The sequence below is a fragment of the Vidua chalybeata genome, chromosome 13, assembly GCF_026979565.1.
Source record: "Vidua chalybeata isolate OUT-0048 chromosome 13, bVidCha1 merged haplotype, whole genome shotgun sequence".
In the NCBI taxonomy this organism is placed as follows: Eukaryota; Metazoa; Chordata; class Aves; order Passeriformes; family Viduidae; genus Vidua; species Vidua chalybeata.
Genome location: NC_071542.1, coordinates 6517657 through 6537635, shown reverse-complemented (window position 1 = coordinate 6537635; position 19979 = coordinate 6517657). Strand labels below are relative to the sequence as shown.

At 42.2% G+C, this 19979-nt stretch overlaps 1 protein-coding gene across 1 annotated transcript in view; it reads left to right on the top strand.

Moving 5' to 3' along the window:
- The first annotated feature begins 4591 nt into the window (after positions 1 to 4591).
- CHRFAM7A (CHRNA7 (exons 5-10) and FAM7A (exons A-E) fusion) overlaps positions 4592 to 19979 on the top strand; it is a 37933-nt gene continuing 22545 nt past the window's right edge. Inside the window, exons 1-2 of the mRNA XM_053954610.1 lie at positions 4592 to 4778; positions 5887 to 6026. Of these exons, the coding sequence (XP_053810585.1) occupies positions 4724 to 4778; positions 5887 to 6026 (195 nt within the window). The 5' untranslated portion in view covers positions 4592 to 4723. The remainder of the gene's footprint in view (positions 4779 to 5886; positions 6027 to 19979) is intronic.

Sequence of the window (19979 nt, the reverse complement as noted above, 5' to 3'; positions counted from 1 at the left end):
GCCATGCGGCCTTGTCCAGGTAGGCCGAGGGGCTGAGGGTCTGGAACCGAGCCAGCTCCTGTGGACGGAAGGGTGGAGAGAAGTGGAGATGCCTTTGCCCACCCCCCCCCCAAGAGGGAAAGAGACAGAGAGCCTGGCGGCACCTGGAAATTTGCCGGCAGAGGAGAAGGAGAAGGGGGGGGATGTCCAGCGTGGGAGGTGGAACACCGGACCGAGATATCAGCCATCCAGGGAGTCTGAACTTCTAACCCTTTCCAGGAAATGAGGGCTTTTTTAAAAGTATTACTCCTCCTTGATTTGTAGTGGAAGAGAGATAGTCCGGGACTTGAGATGTTAGAAGAAGAAATATTTAAGTGGGAGGAGATGATGAAGTAGCTTTTGGCTGGACTTTTCTTGTTAGCCATAGACTGAACCAAAATTTCCTGCAATAGAGACTGCATTTTAGGGGGATGCAGTGGTGACCCAAGGAGACCTGTTTCAGCTTCGAACAGCACAAGAATGGCGAGAAACGAGGAAAGCTGAAGAGGGAATGGTGATGCCCTCTGTCTTCGGGAAGAAGATGAGTCCTGTTTTTGGACCCCTCGGCCCCAGGGGAAAATGGGGGGGGGGACTGTAGTCCCAGGATGAGAAACTGAACTGTTGTATTTTTGGGTCCATGGCAAAGTATCCTTAAAGGAGCCCTATGAGCAGTCTGTCCATGCACGGTGGTGAGAGCACTGTGACATGGAATGGAGAGTGTCACACTGGCAGATTTTTTTTCTGGGCGGTTGCCATGTGTGACAGGGAAACACAGGGTGTGGCAACTGTGTTTCCTGGGGGGTCTGTGGTGCAAGAGAGACTTCTCTCTCCCTTGATAGTTTGAGTATTGATTATCTGAAGGGTGGTAATTTGATCAAGAATCCTGGGTGATGTTTCATGGCTGGGTGTTTTTGGAATTGGGAGGAGGGGTGGTTTAAAAGGTCTTCATCCTGGAGAATTAGTTTATGTGTTTATGTGTTTATGTGTTTTCTGTATTAGTAGTAGTTTAATAAAGTTTTTTTCCTTTGTTATTAAGCTTGGGCCTGCTCTGCTCTGTTCCTGATAACATCTCACAGCATTTATTTAGAAAAGGTGCATTTTCATGGGGACGCGGGCATTGCGCCAGTGTCCAACCATGACAGCATCTAACGTGTGCTGTAAGCTACCATTTAAAATCCTAGCCTACTTTATCTATTTCCTTAAAAAGAAAGAAAAGAAGATTATTTTCTGATATGGAGCCCCAGGTCATTGCAATTGCACAAAAATTAGATCAAAGTCAGAAAGTGCTGCAGTCACTGTAGATGGATACAGTACAAGATGGTCACTGCTTCACTATCAGCCTCTTCTCAGGGCTATTTTATCACCTTCTGTCACATCAGGAAGATGCAGGATTTGTTCATCTGCAAATCTATTCAAAGACAAAAAGAGGATATTTCTCACAATTCTGGGATATTATAAACCTTGGGAAACTGCAACATCTTGTAATGACTGCACGAGTCATTCTGAATGTTCTTCAGTCCCTGGCTCTTTTCACTGACGAATACATAAGATTAGCCTTGTAAACCAAACAAGGAGGACGCTTTGGGTAAACACAAGCATCTTAGAGTCATGGTGAGGGTCTCTTCTAGAGACACATTAATTCAGAACCCTGTACTTGTTTCTCTAGCAGCTCTGTGCCTCCCTCAGACTCAAAACAGAACTGAAATAGCACTTGAGCGAAGCCTTTTTGCACACTGACTTATTTACTTTGCTTATCAGATAAAGAAGCAATAGACAGCACACTGGTACTAGATGCACACTATTACCACACACATTTTCTATGCCTGACCTTGATATATGTGACCTGATCTGTGCATAATGTTGTCTCCTTGAGCAATTGGTTATTCACAAACAGAGAGACACACAATTGGCTGTTTCTAATTATGTCCCATGTATGTGAGAAACAAACAGACATTAAGGGCTTGTTTATTTTCTGGCAAAGACCCAACTGTGTTGGGACAGGTGTGCTGGGAAACCTACAATAGTTTCTACAGCCTGTGACTCTAAAGTGAACTTACATCCATCACATTCATCATTGTGTCTAAGAAGTTATCGTCTAGGGAGAGGAAACAGCTGCCTCCAAATCACCCGGCTGGACAGCAGAGAGAGAAGAATCAAAGCTGAGAGAAGGGGTATTGCCTCTGGTGGGCCCTGCAGGCAAAGAAAGCCTCTGCTGGCCACAGACCATACCGCTTGCTTTTAAGTTGTAAACACCAAATTCTACAGAGATAACCAATGCCATAAATAAAGACTTTTAGAGGGCTTCAGTATTTTTTTTAATCTTTCTTTGCTAGTATCTACACAATATCTATAAATGTTTGTGAAATTAACTTTTATTAGCCAGGATGTCTACAGAAAGCACATAAGACTTTTCCTGCCATTTGTGTGCATTCACAGCAGAATCTCTGACTTGAAATGTAAAACTTTTAGTAAGAATGCACTTGATTGAACACAGTTTAATCAAGGAGTTGAGGTGCTGATTGCTATTAAAGAATATCAAAAGAATTCCTGAAGTGCCTATAAATTTCAATTTGCTAACATCAGATGAAAACAAGACTGTTGCAAACAGTATAAATCAAGATTTACAAAAGAAATCGTTAAAAATTATTTCCTCACTTACACTACAGGAATTTGGGGTTTCAGCACCATCCCCTGAAGATTTTACCTTTTGAGAGCTTGGGCTGTGCACAGTGTTGACCCTGTGTTCATCACGGAGGGGTGAAGCAGCTGTCAACAAAGCCAAGTGTGAAGCAAAAAAATGAGCCAACAGTAGAGGTCAGCCATGAACTATAGATTTCCTCTCCAAATTTCTTGCCTGAACAATTCATGCTGTTTACTGAACACCCAAAAATATCTGGGGCACCTGTGCCAAAACAGCAGTGGATAATAGTAGGAGGAAAGAAAACGAGTCCTTTCCAAAATGAGACAAGGCAAAAATTCAGATACTAAGAGCACTGCCACAGGAAGGCTAAAGTACAAATGAATAATAACACTTTTTTTTCTGCGAATAACACAGAGCTCCCCTAGCAACTTGTTCTTGTCTGTTGGCTGGTCCAAAAAAACTCAATATCTCATGGAAAAAAATCCAACCAAAACCCAAAAAACCACCAGCTATTACTTGGCTTTTGGAGGCTTAGCTTTACCACTTGCTAGTTTCTACCACCCCTTGGTAAAGTTGTCTGGCATGTTGGCTCACTTGAAAAGGGGAAGGTTTCAGTCCTGCCGTATGTGACAGCTGGAACACATGGTGTGCCAATTGCTGAACTACTCAGATTGCCCCAAGATGCATCTGCTTCTGTGCTCAACATTTAAAAATACTTAAACAGTAGCTACATAAATTAGGTCAGTGCTTAAGCCAAAACAGATAACCTGGATTTTTAAAGCTGAAAATTAACATGACTAAATAAACTGCTGTTTGATGGTCATATGAAAAACAAGCACTTAGTTACCCCTTGCAAATGACAACCATCAATACCATTCTTTTCAAGTGCAGCTGCCTAGGACATTCATTTAACGTAGCAACTGGATTTGAAGGGCAGGGATTTGGACTGAAAGAAATAACCCATCCATGGTGTCAAAATTGCTCTTAGAGCTGCAGATAGGAACCAGACAATCAACAAAATGCATCAAATTTTCTAGGCCTGCTTTCCAACTGTGGTGCATTATACCTGTACCAGGCAGGAGCTCAGCTACCATTTTACTGTCATGTGTTTCTCAAACACTAAACACAATGCCCCTTGGCCATGGCTTTTTTTTCCTATATCTAGATAAAACATCCAGCACCTGAGCCCCTAGCCTTGCATCTCTGCTGGGGATTTAACAGCCATGTCTGCAACATCATTGTGGCCATTGCTCATCACCCCTAGATGTGACCTAAGCCAAGCTGCTGGCTGAGGCCAGCAAGGACTGGCCCTGCCCTGGTCCGTGCCCTGGCTGCCTTCCCCTTCCACTGCCCTCCTCACCCCCAGCATGGGTTATCCTGCTCGGGGCACTCTGCGCCCTTTGGACTAATTCACGCCTCCCACGACAGCAGCAGCCGCTGCTGATGGTGAAGGAGAACGACCTGTGCCGAGGAAGGCCGGGGAGCGCTGGGGGGCTCGGGGGTGGCTGACGCCCTTTGGTTTTTGGGGCACCGCGGGCAGGGTGCGCTCCCCGGGGCGGTCGGGCCGGCTCCCCTCCCCTGCTCTCCCGTCCCCGAGCAGCCGGGGCTCCCCGCGGTGCCGCTGCGGGCTCGGGGAGGGCAGCGGGTGCGGGCGGGCGCGGCTGCCCGGCAGGGGAGGGGGCCGCCCCCGCTCTCGGCTCTATAATGCCGGGGCTCCCTCGCCCAGCCGCATCGCTCCGGCTGCCGCAGCAGCCTGCGAGCGGCTCCGCTCCCTCCCCTCCGGCCCGGAGACGCTCGAGGATTAGGGAAGGGGGAGAAATCCATCAGGCGAGAGGCAGGTCGGGGAGGCGGGCCGTCAGCATCGCTCCGCTCCGCCCGGGCCGGCGGCGCCGTAGGGCGAGCTCCGGTGCGGGCGCAGGAAGGGGCCGAGCTGCCGGAGGTGCCCAGGGCGCCGGCGGCTCCCAGCGGCCCGGATCCGCGGCTCGGGGCTGGCGGGGCTCGGCGGCGGGAGAAGTCGCCGCTGCTGTTGGCGTGTCCGTCGCTCGCGGTGCCGGCTCTCCCGGGATGGGCCTCCAGGAGCTGGCGGTGTGGCTGCTGGCGGCGGCGGGGCTCGTGCGCGGTGAGTGAGCGCCGGCCCCGCGGGCAGCGCCGGGAGCCGCGGCGGAGCGGGCGGGTCTGGCGGGGACGGCAGCGCCGGGTCCTTCCCGGCACGGCGGCTCTCCGGCCACGGCCTTCTGCCCTCTCCCAGCCTCGCCGCTGCGGGGGGCTCGTCCCGTCCCGGGCCGCACTGAGGGCTGACCAGCGCTGGGACCTGCCGGGAAGGGACACGGGAGAAGGACGGTGGGGATGGGGGACCGAACTCTGTCAAGGGACTTAAATGGTGGATGTCCCAGGGCAGAGAGTGCGGCTTTTTGTGGGGGGAGTTGAGGACAAGAAAATCGGGAAGAGGGAGGTCCGTCTGGAGTGGGACAGGGAGGTCTCACGTCCAGAGAACCTGTTCCTACCCTGTCTCACATTCCCCTTCATTCGAAAACTGCCTCTGTCCCTGGTCTACTCTGCTCCATTCATGTAGACCCGCTCCTTCTCTCCACAGAAAATCGGCAGAACAAGCATCCTCCCTGGATTTGAAGTGTAAAAAGGACAGAAATCCCCAAATATTAGCATGTATATTAATGTAGTGTCTATCATCTCTGCCAGGAATGCCGTACCCCACTTCATTTCTAACTGCATGAACAGAGAACAAAGCGGAGTGTACTTGCCCCAAAGAGTTCTCTGTCTGAAGCAGCCTGAGAGCAGTGCTCAGTCTAACCTGTGGCCATTTTTCTCCCATTGTCTTGCTGATGCCTTCTCTGTTCTGCTTTTCTGGTTATAGCTATGCCAGGACAGGTGTCAAATCACAGGTACTGTATTTTCTCTTCATCACTTCTTGCTGCTGGACCGAAGGGTGTGTACATTGAGAAAGCATCATTAGCATTTAGAATGTGTCACTCCTGGCCAGTCAAGAAATGATCAAAGAGGTAATCCCCCTTATAGGCTGGATGAACATTTGTGATGAGGATTTTTTTGTAGTAGCTAATGAACTATTTTAAATACAGTTGCATTTTTTTCTGGGATTGCAGCAGGTGTAATAATAGATACATAATATCTGATAGGAGTGGAAAAAGCATGCCTGAGCTTTTTCTGATGTAGAATCCTTATTATTTATCTTTTTATTCCTGTGCCCAAAGAATCTCTGCAAGGAGAGTTCCAAAGGAAGCTTTACAAGGAGCTGCTGAAAAATTACAATCCGTTGGAGCGACCAGTTGCAAATGATTCCCAGCCCCTCACTGTCTATTTCACTCTCAGCCTCATGCAGATCATGGATGTGGTAAGTCTGTAACCTTCTAGGAAACTGTTTCAAAGGGTGGATTTTTTCCTTCCTAGAAAGGAAGGAAAAAGAAGGACATTTGAGATAGCAAAAGGAGATTACAAGAAACTGAAAAGCACAGCTAATTCAAGACACAATGTCAAATTTTGTCTGCATCTTTAAAGAACTAAACTCAGAAGTACAATTTACCTATTTCTTGTCAGAAATTCCCAATATTCTTAGCATTAAAAAATATTTCAAGGGGAGCTCAAAATGCACACTTTGCTTTTCAAATCCTTAACTGTCCTTAGAACCAACAAGCAGTATAGTCTGGGAGGGATTTGCAAAACCAAAGTTCTTGATTTCTGGTGGTCACTTAAGAGCTGCCTGTTTTGGAAGATGGAGGGGAGAGGAAATCCCAGCCAAAATCCAAGTTGTGTTATTTCCTTTGGTATCTAGACAAGATTGCTACATTTTATATGCTTAAATAGCTACTGCATTTACAACCATATTTGATTGGTATAGCAACAGGTATTCCTGTGCTGTACTTGTACAATGTACTGCAGGATCTTTTTGGGTTCAAATATGACTAATTTAAGCTTCACTCTGTCACAGTGGCACAGAGATGCAACTCAGCATATAAGTGGGTTTACAGTATTTGTTTTTACTGAATTCAACTAGCTATGACAAGTAATAAGGAAGTTAAAGTCTTAAAATGTACTTAACCTCAAAATTCCATTATCTTCCCATCAGATGCCTAAAGTTCAAGACACAGAGATAATTTCTTCTGGAGTTGTCAAATTTAATTAAAACCCACACAAAGTAAAAGGAAAATATCCACAGATCACTAGCCAATCTGAATGTAGTCAATGACTGGCAGTCTTGGTTAATATGATTCAAAAGGGAGCTTTTGATCCGATATGCCTTTCAAGAACCACCCTTCACAGTCAGTCAGAAACCTTAGGGTTTTTTACTGGCTGTTTAGTTACAGCTCATTCTGCTTGCCATAAAACTCACTGCATTTCTTTCTCTGAGATCTGGGATTGACAGTCAAAGAAAGAAACCAACCATGAAGTAAATTAAGCTTCACACTATAAAACAAATGTGTTTTCTTCATTGTCAACAAGAAGCAAATGCTGGTGGGAATGACAGCTATTTGCAATAACAATTACTGGCTTAACAAGCTAGAAACAAAACATGTCACCATCATGCCTTCCTGTAGTTTATATATTCACTTTAATGGCTTCTCAGCTGATAGCCACTGATTCTAATTGGGAGTTAGACCTCTCCAGAGCCAATCCATCAAATCCCTGCCAGAACAGATTGAGCCAGGCTGGATCCTGGTTGCTGCTATTCCTTAGGTGATGTCTCTTCCATTCCACTCTGACTTTGCTGACAGGAAAGGGGAGACAGTATATGAAATCTTTTCTAAATACAATGGATGTTTCCTACCTTGTATTTCTAGTTTTAACCTGTCCTATTAAAACTAGCAATTTTCTACCCCATGGTTTCAGATATGTTTTTCTTTTAATGGTATTGCACATTAATATGCATGCAGGTATCAGCAGTACATAATGAGGGATCTGTAAGTGCCAATTGCCCCAGTTTAGTGGAGTTCACTAGAAAATAGAATTAATTAATTATCTAATGAGAATGCAAGCTGGCATAGTAAATTATACAGAATGTTTCTAAATGGGAAGGAAGAGCAGGGGCAGCATGAGAAAAGTGCAGTTTGGGGATGTATTACTGAAGAGGAGAACTAGGAAACTAAGGGAGTGCTTAGAGGAGAAGTGGGAGTACATGGTAGGCCTGAGATACAGCAAAAGAATTTCTAAGAGGTGGAATTTAGATGGAAGAAGATGGGATGCAAAATGGAAAGTAAAAGGTTTGAAAGAGAGGACTTCAAAAAGAAAAATCTTAAGAGACAAAGCCTAAGGCATACCTTTGAGGAGGGGGAGGAAGAGGGGCAATGGATGGTCATAGCTTCAGTACAATGGCAGTAAAAATAAAGAATAGTATGTAGATAAGCTATTTATTTTTCTCTACTTCTCACCTCATGGAAACTCCTCAATCTGCACATAAGACTGGTCTTTGGCTTCTGCTTGTCTGGTATTTCAGTGCTGGCATAGAATCTTAACCTAATTTAGCCTTAGGAAAATTTCCAGCATATACATTTCTGAAAACCAGATTATTGAAATATACTGATATAATTTCCACACTGAAAAAAAATTGCAGCCACTACATTTTTAAACACTGTATGGAGCTAAATACCTTCTAACAGTGTTGTTTTCTCTTGTAACATCCATCTAAATAATAGTATCAGAGGAGAACATTCAGCCACTCCCTATTGGTTTGGAGGGAAAACTAAGAATAGACACAGCAGCAGCAGTGCTTTTCCTACTCTGCAACATCTCATACAGAATACTGAATGGCATAGGGAAACAAATGCAGTGAGCATGAGGATGTGAAGTTTGTGCCTAGCCTAGCATTTTTTACAACAGACACATCTGTATCAACTGTAAGTTAATACAATTAAGAGAGAGTACCAGAGGTATTTCATCACCAAAAGTCAGAAGATGAAACCTTAGAAATTAAGTGGTCACACATTAATACTGCAAATGGCTGCTTTGAGACACAAGCATGAAGAACTGGAATATATTGAGGTACAGAGTGATAGTTCAAACGCAATTTTTACTGCTATCTAAATGAGTAGAAAAATCACAGTCTTATTTTAGTTTGGACAGGGCCTCTAGAGGTCATCTTGTATACTCCCCTACTGCAAAGATGTCTTAAATGGATTATGCTACTCAGGACTGTGTCCAGTCAAGTGCTGACCACTTTGACAGCCTTCCTGGCCCCTGTCCAGGAGTTTCCACAACCTTCCTGGGCAGTCAGTATGCAACTACCATCATGGTAGATTTTTCCTAACATCTAAGCATAACTTCCTATTTTTCAACTTGGGAACAGTTCAAAACAGTCCTAGAAAAATGAGACATCTTTTCTTCTTCAGGAAAATAATAATAATAATAATAATAATAATAATAATAATAATAATAATAATAATAATAATAATAAGTATTTTCGGTGAAGTATTCTAGATTTCTTGACCATTTCCAGCAAGGTGTGTATATTTCTGAATAACATAGCAGAAAGCCAGAGAATGAGATCTTGGTAAACCCACATGTCAGTACTCGTTCTTAGAGTAGCTGTCAAAGGTTCACTCTCAATATAGAAGTTTTTCAGCTTTCTGGCTGGAATCTAGAATTTTTACCAGCTTTCTATATGGAATTTGGGCAGCACCTTGGGAGTGCCCTAAGCTGATCTCAAGCCTTTGCTACTGGAAAAAATCTCTCTGAGTTCTGGGCTCATGCTCCCACAAATGTGGCTTGCACCACTGCCTCTCTGAGTGAGAATTACCTTATCCTTTTTTGAGGGGGTAAATTCTCTACATCACCTGTATTTTAGCTTTAGATTAGCTTAAACTGCTCACAAAACTACCTGTGATGGTTCTTCACCTAACATGATAATATGTCAAATATTTCAAAAAACACAAGCAAGCTCTATCTCTGATTCAAGTTGCAAAACTTGGGAGAATGCTGGATCAATACCATCTTAGCTTGTGACTTCTTCAACAAGAAGTGACAAACATTTTGGTGGGTATGAGTGTGACCATTTTGGTCTACTCTGATCATAAATTAGTTAAGTTTTTAGAATCAACATTTAATAATTTATTTAAGAAAGTTGAATTAAGCTACTTATCTACATGAATATTCATATTCTTACTTGTGTTGCATAACACTACTTAGGAATCTTTCATGGTTCCTGAAGATACTTGCTGGCTAATTAAATAATTTACTACACAACAGTTTTTGCTTATTTTCCAGTTTCTCCTGTTCCCTTTTTAAAAAAATTCTAGTTAGAGGAAAGAAAAGCACTGAATAGTTGTTTGTATGTAGTAAGCAGCAGCAGAATCTCAAGGGAAATTCTGTTCCTTTAGGCTGTTCAACCCACTTGTGCAGACCAAAGGATAAATGAAAAGCACGCAAACTTTTTTACATTTATCTGAACGTAGTCAAAGTTTGCCTATCCTACACTGCCCTTGGTTACTTGCATGACTTAGTTTTAGATATTCAAGGGCTTTTGTCCTTGTTTTCTTTTACAAAGTGAAGTGATCCAGCTGACTACAATGACTTACATAGAAGGCTTTGCAAAGCCTCTGCGTAAGGATCTGCAATTCAGTATTTGCAGTCCAATACTCCAGACCCACTGGGCAAGACAGTAATGGCAAATATCTTGAAATTTTGAAAAGAGAATTATGCTGTCATTCAAAGAAGCATAACAGCTTCTGTAAAGAAAACTACTATAAAACAAACATCTTGTCCGCCAAAAAAGGAAAAAAAAGAAAAAAAAAGGAAATTTAAATCTGGAAAAGGAATAAAAACAATCAAATCAATAGACTCATTGAAAAATGGTGCTAATGAAGTTCTTAAGCTGTTTATCAGACCTCAGCAGCCTCTTTGCAAACAATGTCTGTGGCAGAAGCTCATCAGATCTGCATTATTCTTTTAATTTTAGCATTCATTTGTGTACATTAGAAAAAATCTCTCTTAGCTTTATTTTCTTCTCAGTTTGCTGCTTGAACTTTTTTCCCACCAAGGGAGAAACTGTTTGCACTTTCATCTTGCAGCCATTTCCATTCCACCATAATTTATTCCTGAGAGTTTAGAAAACTGGAAAGGTGCTGGGATATGCCTTCTGATATTTTTAGTTAATTTAATACCATGAAAGTTGCTGGATTATAACAGAAAACAGAGTATTCTATTTTTCCACGAAATCTGAAGAACAGATCAGACAAGAGTCTAAAATATTCTTATAATTGCTCTACTTCAACAAGCAGAAAACACCTCTCCCTACCCTACTGTGGTGAGATATTAACATACTAAGAGAAACCGCAACCTTATTTCTGTGATACTTGTCCATCATTCCTGTGCTTTTAAAGATCTTCTGGATTTTTTAACTCTTCTGTCAGCATTTTACCTAGTGTCCTCAAACAGTGTTTAGATCTGGAAAGATATTTTAAACACAGGAGGATGTGTAGGATGGAATGGGAAGCAATGAATGTACACTAATTAAAGGCATTTTGCGGGAAGGAAAAAAGGACTGACTAAAGGCTATAAAAACCCTCCTGATAATAGTTCACTTGAGGACATTAGAGATGTTAATTGTATGTGAAAATCAGAACTTATATTCTGCTTTCTGGTTCCACAGGAGAGATGTTTGGAACTTTTTTGTACTATGAATCAGCCGAGTTTTTCTGTTTGTGTGGGTTTTCTTTCTAATATGAGTAAAGTGAAGCAGTTTCTCTGACATTTGTCTTACTCTTTGTGATATAATCAGTTTGAATCATAAAAACTCAGTACCTCATATTTTGTTTTCTAACTGCATTGGTATGGACACCCCATTAACTTAAAAAGTGACTAAACATCTATTTCTATGTCAGTTGTGATGAAAAGGGCTTGTAACCTTCCTGTGAAAAGCATGGCTAAGGTGCTAGGAAACAGATTCCTCTGTGACACTGCTGTAGAGCACAGGGACCACCACATAAAGCCTTCACATTTTACACAGGGCCTCTTAGTAGAACAACAGAACCTGCAAAGTCACATCACCTAGTAATTATTAGTAGTCCTCAGTAATCAGCTAATGAAACAAAATTACAGTGCAAGATGTAATTCCTGGGAGTCAGATCTGGCTAATACTTGGTCTTATACAAAGATTTTAATTTACAGAAGTTTTTGGGACTGAAATGAATATACTCCTTGTAATATTCAGAGTTGTTCCTTTTTTAAAAAGACTGTCATGTTCAAATACGAGATGTCACTATTTGATACACAAGTTCACATGTTCTGTTTTGACCAATATGGATCAGCTTGTTATGATCTGTGGTAATTTGCTTGGAAAGATTGAAAGACCTGTATTTCTTCATGCATGTTCTTGTCTCTGGCTAGTGGAAGGATCTGGCTCCCTGAAGTACCAGGGCTAGCTGAGCGTTCCCAGCCCCGTGTGGCTGCTGGATGGTTTCCCTGTTCCACGTTCCTGGGAGAGCCGCGGGCTGTCCCAGCCCAGGAGGAGCCCTGGCTGCACGGTTTGGTCTCTGCTCCCACAGAGCACCTACCTGCTCCACAAACCTGCTGCTCCTTGGGAAAACCTCTTCTGCTGTGCACAGAACAATGGGAGCTACCTGGGCTCCTCCTGGGTTTGATTTGCCTCTGACTGCAGTGACAACATGCACGAGAAGGGAGTTCAGATGCAGGTGGCTGCCCCTGCTGAACCCATTTCTTTTCTGGGAAGGCTTCTGGAAGTGCTGTGGGAGGATGCTGTGGGCTGGGTGAAGTATGTGGGGAAAAGCAGCACCCAAGGAACCATCACAGCCCCAGCCCCACTCCTGTAGTGTGATCTGTGTGGGTCTGTAAGTTGGCAGGAATGTGCTGCAGCAATTTTGGGGATGATGGCAAGGGAAGGCAGGAAATGCTGCTAAAGCAAAGTGGTATTTCTGTTCCTGTCCTCTGTCTCTGCTCAGGGCTGCATTCTCAGTGCTCTGTGGATACAGTGCCTGCTTTTCTCTCAGCAAAGCACACGCTACCAAAAGTTTCCAGTCATTTACAAATCTAATATTGCTGACAGCAGTTGAACAAAGTATTGTCAATGGACTGGAAGCAAACAATTCTGTATCTCTGAGCAGCATATTAACATAAATACATTCAAATGTTAATTACTTCAAATGTTAATTATTTCAAATTTAGATGATACAGATGTGAATTCCTCAGTTTGTCCTGAACTCTTCACCATATTCAGTAGCCTGAAGAGACTACAAAACAATCCAACTGTTCCCAGTCTAAATATATATGTGAGTTACAAAAATGGAAAAGAAAGAAAGGAAAGGAAGAAAGAAAGGAAGAAAGGAAGATCTCACAATGGGTGGGCAGCAGGGAGCCTATTTATACAAGCACTTATGTAGAAAAAGAAATCTTTTTAAATTCACTTAGAATTTTAATTACTTAAATAATTTACTTTACTGTGTTAACCAATTTATTTTTAATATATTCAAAATTAAAAGATTTATTTTCTAAGAATAACCAGAAGCAGCCTGAAGTAAATGTCTATTCAGATTTAACCTTCGCTTGTGCTTGCATTTTCATGCTGTTACTGCAACTAGAATTTGATCTGTAAAAAGGAAAGGCTGGCAATCCTGGCTTCAACAACAGCTAACTGTGAAGCACTAAGAGCATGGCATGAAGCCATGTGCTGCTCATTGGCAGCAAAATAAGAATATGATATTCATCCAGTTAATCTCTCCCAAATCTTCTGGTAGTGATGTGAGGCCACATTTGCATGGTTTATAATCCGGTCTCCTCATTCCTTGTGTGCTCCTCATAAAAAACTCCCTTGAAGGGAAGATGATCAATAACCCTGTGCAGACTTGGGAAACCCACGCACATGTTTAATCACACAGCACTGCTACTTTGCACTTTTATTGGCTTGTTTTCTGCCTTCAGTCAGAAGTGTTTGTACATTTCTGTGCTTAATTACTCTCAGTAACTACACAGGTGTGCTGGTTTAGGGTTTGAGAGGAAGGCAGGAAGGAAGGAATGAGGCCTCTTACTCACCATCTCCAAAACTACTAAATGCAACAATGAGGACAGAAAAAGTAATGAGCACTGACAGAGCTCAAGAAATTCAGATGAGCATTTTTATGGATTTTGGAGTGCTCATTCCATCTCTGTCCCCACAGACAGAAATAATCTTTTCACAAAGGAGAATTTGCTCTTTTGTGCTGGGGAAAAAGCAGCCTGAAGGACCATGTAGGTGTTCTGACATTTTAGTCATGACGCTTGTTGCATTTGTGAAGAAACAGAGATACAGCTGATTTCCATCAAAGTACTCCTCTCAGCTAAGCTCCCAGTTTCTCAGTGCCTTTGTAAGTGATTCTCTACAGGCATATCAGAGAGGTGGGGACATTATGGATTTTCATGGAAAGCAGGAAAGGAAGACCCTTAAGAGGACACTCAAATGTGTCCATCAGAGGATGGGTAAGGAATAAAGAGAACCTCTGTAATATGACTCATCTTCTTGAGTTATTCAAGTGTCTTAGCAATACTTCTGTGTCGAGCTGCAGAGACGTTCAGCAGGATAAGCAATGCATTTGGTACTCTGCCCTTCCCCAGGAAGTTTTTTAATTGCCATGATGATGTCTGTGCTGTATCCTAGATTGACCAGAGAGCCCAAGACATCCAAGATAATGGGTAATGTTACATATCACAGAAATTTTGGAGCAACTCCTCCTTGCTTAATTTTCCTATACTTGGGAAGATGGAGGTAGGATGTAGTATAGTTAGAGACACTGTCTGGGATGAGTAATAGCCTTTTGCTATCTGACCCTCTGAAGCTGGCTTTACCTATGTCCATTTGTAGTGCACAGAGCTATTCCTGTGGTTGTGTAAGATGCCTCTGTCTCTGTGACTCTGGTGTTCCTCAAAGGTTTCAGCTGATGCTAAATCATGGAGAATATGCTCTGGTCAGGTGTGGAAATATTTGTTGCTGTTACTCACAAAAGTAGGATAGATGAACTATCAGCAGCAGGCTGGTGCTGGAGCTGTGTGCTCTGATCACGCACAGGGAGAGGAAGAGACAGCTTTGGGTTCAGCTCCCTGCTCTCCCATAACTTTCTCTTCTCTACTTGAAGAAATAACACACACACTTTCCTTCTACTTCAGTCTGCTGGTACATTGAAGTGTAACAATCTGACTTGTCAATTTCAGTGTTTTGCAGCTAACCTTTAGGAAGACAAATCAAGTCCAAAGGCTTTGATTCCCTCTGGTTTTAACACCATGTAATGAGTGGGGCTATGGGGGCTCCATTCTTTGATCTTATCTTATAGTACTGCTGGTACTTCCCAGATTCCAGCATGTGTTCAGAGCTGGGATGCCTATCTGTGTTAGACTGGCAATGGTAATCAGCACCTAGGGCCAGTATTTAACACTAATTCAGGGTTTAGTCCTCTCAACAGGAGTCTGCTACAAGAAACACCAGAATCAAGAATTATTTGTAAATAAACAGAAGACAGTTATTACTTCACATGTTTGCAAGAAATTTAACTGCACTTTAAGCTCTATGCTATATTCAAAAATTGAACTGAGTGAAACACTACAATTAATCACAATTAATTGTGATTCATAAGGTAAATTCTTAAGGTAAAATTCATAAGGTAACTTGAAAAATACAACTTCCTTTTCAAAAAATATTTTTTAATGCAAGATGTGCTGATGTATATGATTAGTCATGCTATACTCTGCTCATTTCATATGCCTTATCCCTGCTTGTCTTTGCAAAGATGAATGTGTTCATATCTAAATACAATCTCTTGCTAACAATGATGTACTGAAAAAAAAAAGACAGACTGCTGTTACAATTACATCCCCATGGTAACAAAAATGGTACATCATGAGCCTCTCACACATATTTATAATCTCAACTTCTTTTTCCTGGAGCTTGTAGAAAGCCACTTCTCCAGCCCACTGCCAGGACAAAGCCCTAGTGCAGCCAATGGCAGCACAACTCTCAGACCTAATAGAGCATACCTGGGACACAAAGACCTTCCTACATCCTAAGAAGGCTCCTCACCAGATGCTCTACTCAGAGTTAAGGTCACTCTTTTATGCTCTTTCTGCAGCAGTTTTTTGCTATGATGGATTTGCATCTATCTGGGGAGACCTCTGTGTGTGGTCTGAGCAAACTGCCTTTCTGTTAAAGCAATATAAAGAAACTGGGGAGAAAGCAAATGCTTTTTGCAAAAGCATGTAAGATAGAGTTGGTGTGGAGAAAATGCTGGCCTTTTCCAGACACAAACAGCACAAGTAAAAAAAAAAAAAAAAACAACAAAAAAACACCAATTCCCCTCAGAGTTCACCTGAACTAGGTTAAGCAAAGTAATCAGACTCCTTATCTCATAGGCCAAAATCAACCTTAATCCAGTTAAAATTCAGACTGTATTTTTCTATTTTTAAGAAAAAAAAAAAGATTAAAAAAGCCAAAAATGAACATCTACTATCCCAGCAGCACAGAATGCTCTAGCAATATTTTAGCATTTCAACTTCAGAAACGTTTCAACTTTCTCAGAACTTCAGCTCTAAGCAGTAGCATACTTGTCTGTTGTATTCAGGTTTACTGTCTCACTGTTTTGTTTCACTCCATGTACACCTGAACAGTGCATGGGGCAGAGGAACTCCAGGCTTCAATATCCGTGCAGAACATATCTGAAAATCCCCAATTTTTTCAGACTTCCACATAGGTGAAACTTTACAGTTACTAAAGTTTGAATTGTAGCTATGTGTAAGCTCATAGTAAACCCTGTATTAAATATGTACTGGATCAAGTGTTAAATACAGACCAAGACTGTAAACTAGGGCAGCTGTCCACCACTCACACCTGGAGCTTTTCCTCCTCTCCCATTCCCTCCCTCCCAGCTGCTGGATGCTTTTCCTCAGGAGTGTGGCTGAGTGACTTGCAGAGCATCCTCCTGCATTTTCTATGCCATGGACCCTGGAGCTTGCTGTGGCTCAAGCACAGCCTCTGCACCCAGCACCAGGGGCCAATTTCCATTCACACTGAGCTCACACTGCTCTGCCCAGCCTGGCCCTTCTCTTGCTAGAGAGGCACAATTTTCCTTGTGTTTAATTTGCTGAAAATAATGTGCTTGTAGGTTAGAGGGAAGATTTACAAAGCAATTTTTTAAAAATCTATTTGTTGATTTTCTACTCATATTTTCACATTTTTAATAATTTAATTAACAAAAACCCCACAAGAGAATAAATAGTCTGAACAATTTCATGTTTTCTCGATGGGACATGTTTACAAACTATCAAGACAGGAAAATGCTCAATAAACACTAAGCAGCATATTCTATAAAATAATTTAAAAAATGGCATGACATGTGTATACATAGGCCAGCCTGGAGGAGTGCATTTCAAAGGAAAATGATATAAGAAGGCTTTGAAATTAAGCTTCTATATACTGAACTTTAAACATTACAGGCTAGTTAAGGAAACATTTATGAAGATAGGACATATTTTGAAGGTGAGAAGCTGCACAAAATTGAAGTTACAACACCAACAGAGCACTCTGCTAAGGAGAGGTAACTTGAGCTGGAATGTTTGGTTTATCCAGCATTATTTCTAGTAAGTGGGGCTCACTCCTTGATTTATAGAAGAAACAGTTTAGTAAATATGGCCAGGCAGATGCATTACTGAAAGTAGGACACAGTTCCAAAGCAAAACAAAAAATAAATAGAATGAGGGTGCAGATTCAGACTTTAATCCCACCTGTCCCATGTAGGAAACTTCACTGGGTTAACAATGGCCCTCTCCTACAAATATTTTAGATTTGTTTATAAAATTGAGCCTACACATACAACAGTCATTAGCCCTAACACTCTGCTTTCAGCTTTTTCACAGAGTCTTCCACTGCATTCTCTTTTCCTGCTGTACATTCTAGCCTTGGTTCTTGTTCAGATCTGCCACACCACTCACAGAATGCAGACAGGAAACAGAGGAACTGTCACTGCATCTGGTACTGCCACTCTGCCCTTCAGGGTTATGGAACATGCTTAGGACAGCAGGCTGAGTTGAGAATATGCCTGGCATGGTTTAACCCCAACCAGAAATTACAACACTGCAGGCAGTTGCTCACTCAGGCCCCTCCCCTGGTGGGGAGGAGAATCAGAAAAGAAAAGGTAAAACACCTGGGCTGAAATAAGAACAACTGAAAAAGTGAAACCAGCCCAAACCAGGAAAATGCTAAAGATGAGAGGACTTCAATAACTTTAGTCACTGTATCACAAATTAATGGGAGGAGGAGGTGTTCATAGAGGGAAACCCTACCTGTTTCCCATATGTAACAATTACCAGTTGTAATTACAATTATCTCACCCCTAGTATAGCCCATTTATTGCCTTATTCCTCATTAAATTTACAGTCCAAAGTCAGCTTTCCTAAAAAATCAAAATGGATTATGGCAGCAATCTGTGCCAGGCTGTGTTATCTCTATCAACAAAACTCCACTTTTCCCAGTCAGGAGCAATTCTCCTAAGCCATTATTTATTTCGAAGACCTCCAGCATGCAGACTGCATGAAGAGCCATTTGTATGCCATCCATCAAATCTAATAAACCTAAGAGCTCAGTGGAAGAGAAGTTTTCAAATTTCATTTTAATTAACTTCTCACATTTTGGTTGGCCTTTATAGTTTAATTCTTTGATTTAAAAAAGCTAGAAAAAATTAAATCAAAGACTAAGAAGCACACCAGTTAATGAAGATATTTTCAGGCTGGGTTTTGGAGATTTCACTATGAAGCTTACCTTAATGCTACAGGAAATACTTAACTAAATCCTGAGCACAGCTGCAATTATCCCTAAAGGTCTGAAGGAGCCAGAATCTGAGCCAGTGGTGAGAGACAGACAGGTATCATCCTAACTGAAGGTGCCTCGGGCTAAATTTGCTTTGCAGTGGAATGTGGGAAAGGAGGTGATGTCCTAAACATCTTCAGCTTTCAGCAACATCACTAGTTAGGGGCGAGCTTCCAGGGGATTCTTGGCACCAACAGAATCAGGGCAAATCAGCAGCTGATGTAAAGGGAGTGACCCTCGTTTTACATTAACATCCCAAGGCCAGGTCACGCAGAAATGGCAAAGCAGCCTGACTGCGCTCTTCAACTCTGGCTGAACAACAGTTTGCAACAGTTGCTGTAGTTTTGAAGGAGCCTCGCTCTCCCAGCAGGAGGCTGCACCACTACAAGGTTAAATCATAAACGCCAGAGCTCTGCTTCTATACAAAAATGTCATTGGTATGGCAGAAGTCAAAACACCAAATAAAAATGTGTGTTTAAGTTTAGAATGGTCTCAAAAATGTGGTGCAACAGTGAAAATTTATATTTTTCATTTCTGACATTTTATTGAACATTTTTCTGTCTTTTACAGCTATTTTTAAGAAATCAGAAACATTCTGTTGTCTGTTCCTGATGTTGAATCTCACATGCCGGATCATGGAATATTATTAACATTATTTATGAAGTGGTAATAACTGTTTACACAGCATTTTCTGCTTAATTGGGAATATGTGCTGTAAGCTGAGTAAAAACCATTTTACTGTATAAAAAGGTCTATTGCTGACCACTGGAGAAGTGAAGGGTAATTGCACCGGCCTATTCCTTTCATGGTAAAAAGGAAGTCAGGTGGGAAAGAGGCATCAGGAATTCCAATCTTTTATGTCACAAATCATGTACACTGGCTTTTTCTTCATCTTTATTTTGCTTGAACAACCTTTTTCACATTGACAACTCTTTGTTTGGCTTTTTATTCATATACAAACCTCCCCAAACTTTTTAATTCCCTCTACTACATTCTTCAAGATCAACACTGGCTGCAGCTCCAGCCCACACCTATGGGGGATTAGGGGTAGTCCTTGGCCAGCAGCTGCAGTCTTCCTTTCAGTGTCCCTGCAGAAGCACCAGGATGACTTTTTTAAGTAACTGATTTTTATCCTCACCACTGAGATAGCAAAATTCAATTTTGTCTTCATGACTAAGAAGTCCTGAGCCACCTTTAATAGAAAAGTTTTGGCACATGGAGAGGATATTTGCAATAGACCCCCACACTGACTTAGTGTGGGAAGACTGAGAGGTCACCACGGTGCTCTCAGGGCTGCAGATGAGTGGAGCTGGAGCAGACTCTGCTCTGGCCTCTCCTGCAGGTTGGCCACACAGGGAGCTGCTGTGCACCAGCACCACGGGCAGGGATGGAAGTGCAGCCCTTTCACTACTCTCAATGACTTTTGAGGATCTTGGATTCATCCTGCCATTATGGCTGAAGTATGGACATAGCACCAATCTTTTGTCACCTGGCCAGTTTATGAGTGCTTAACACCCC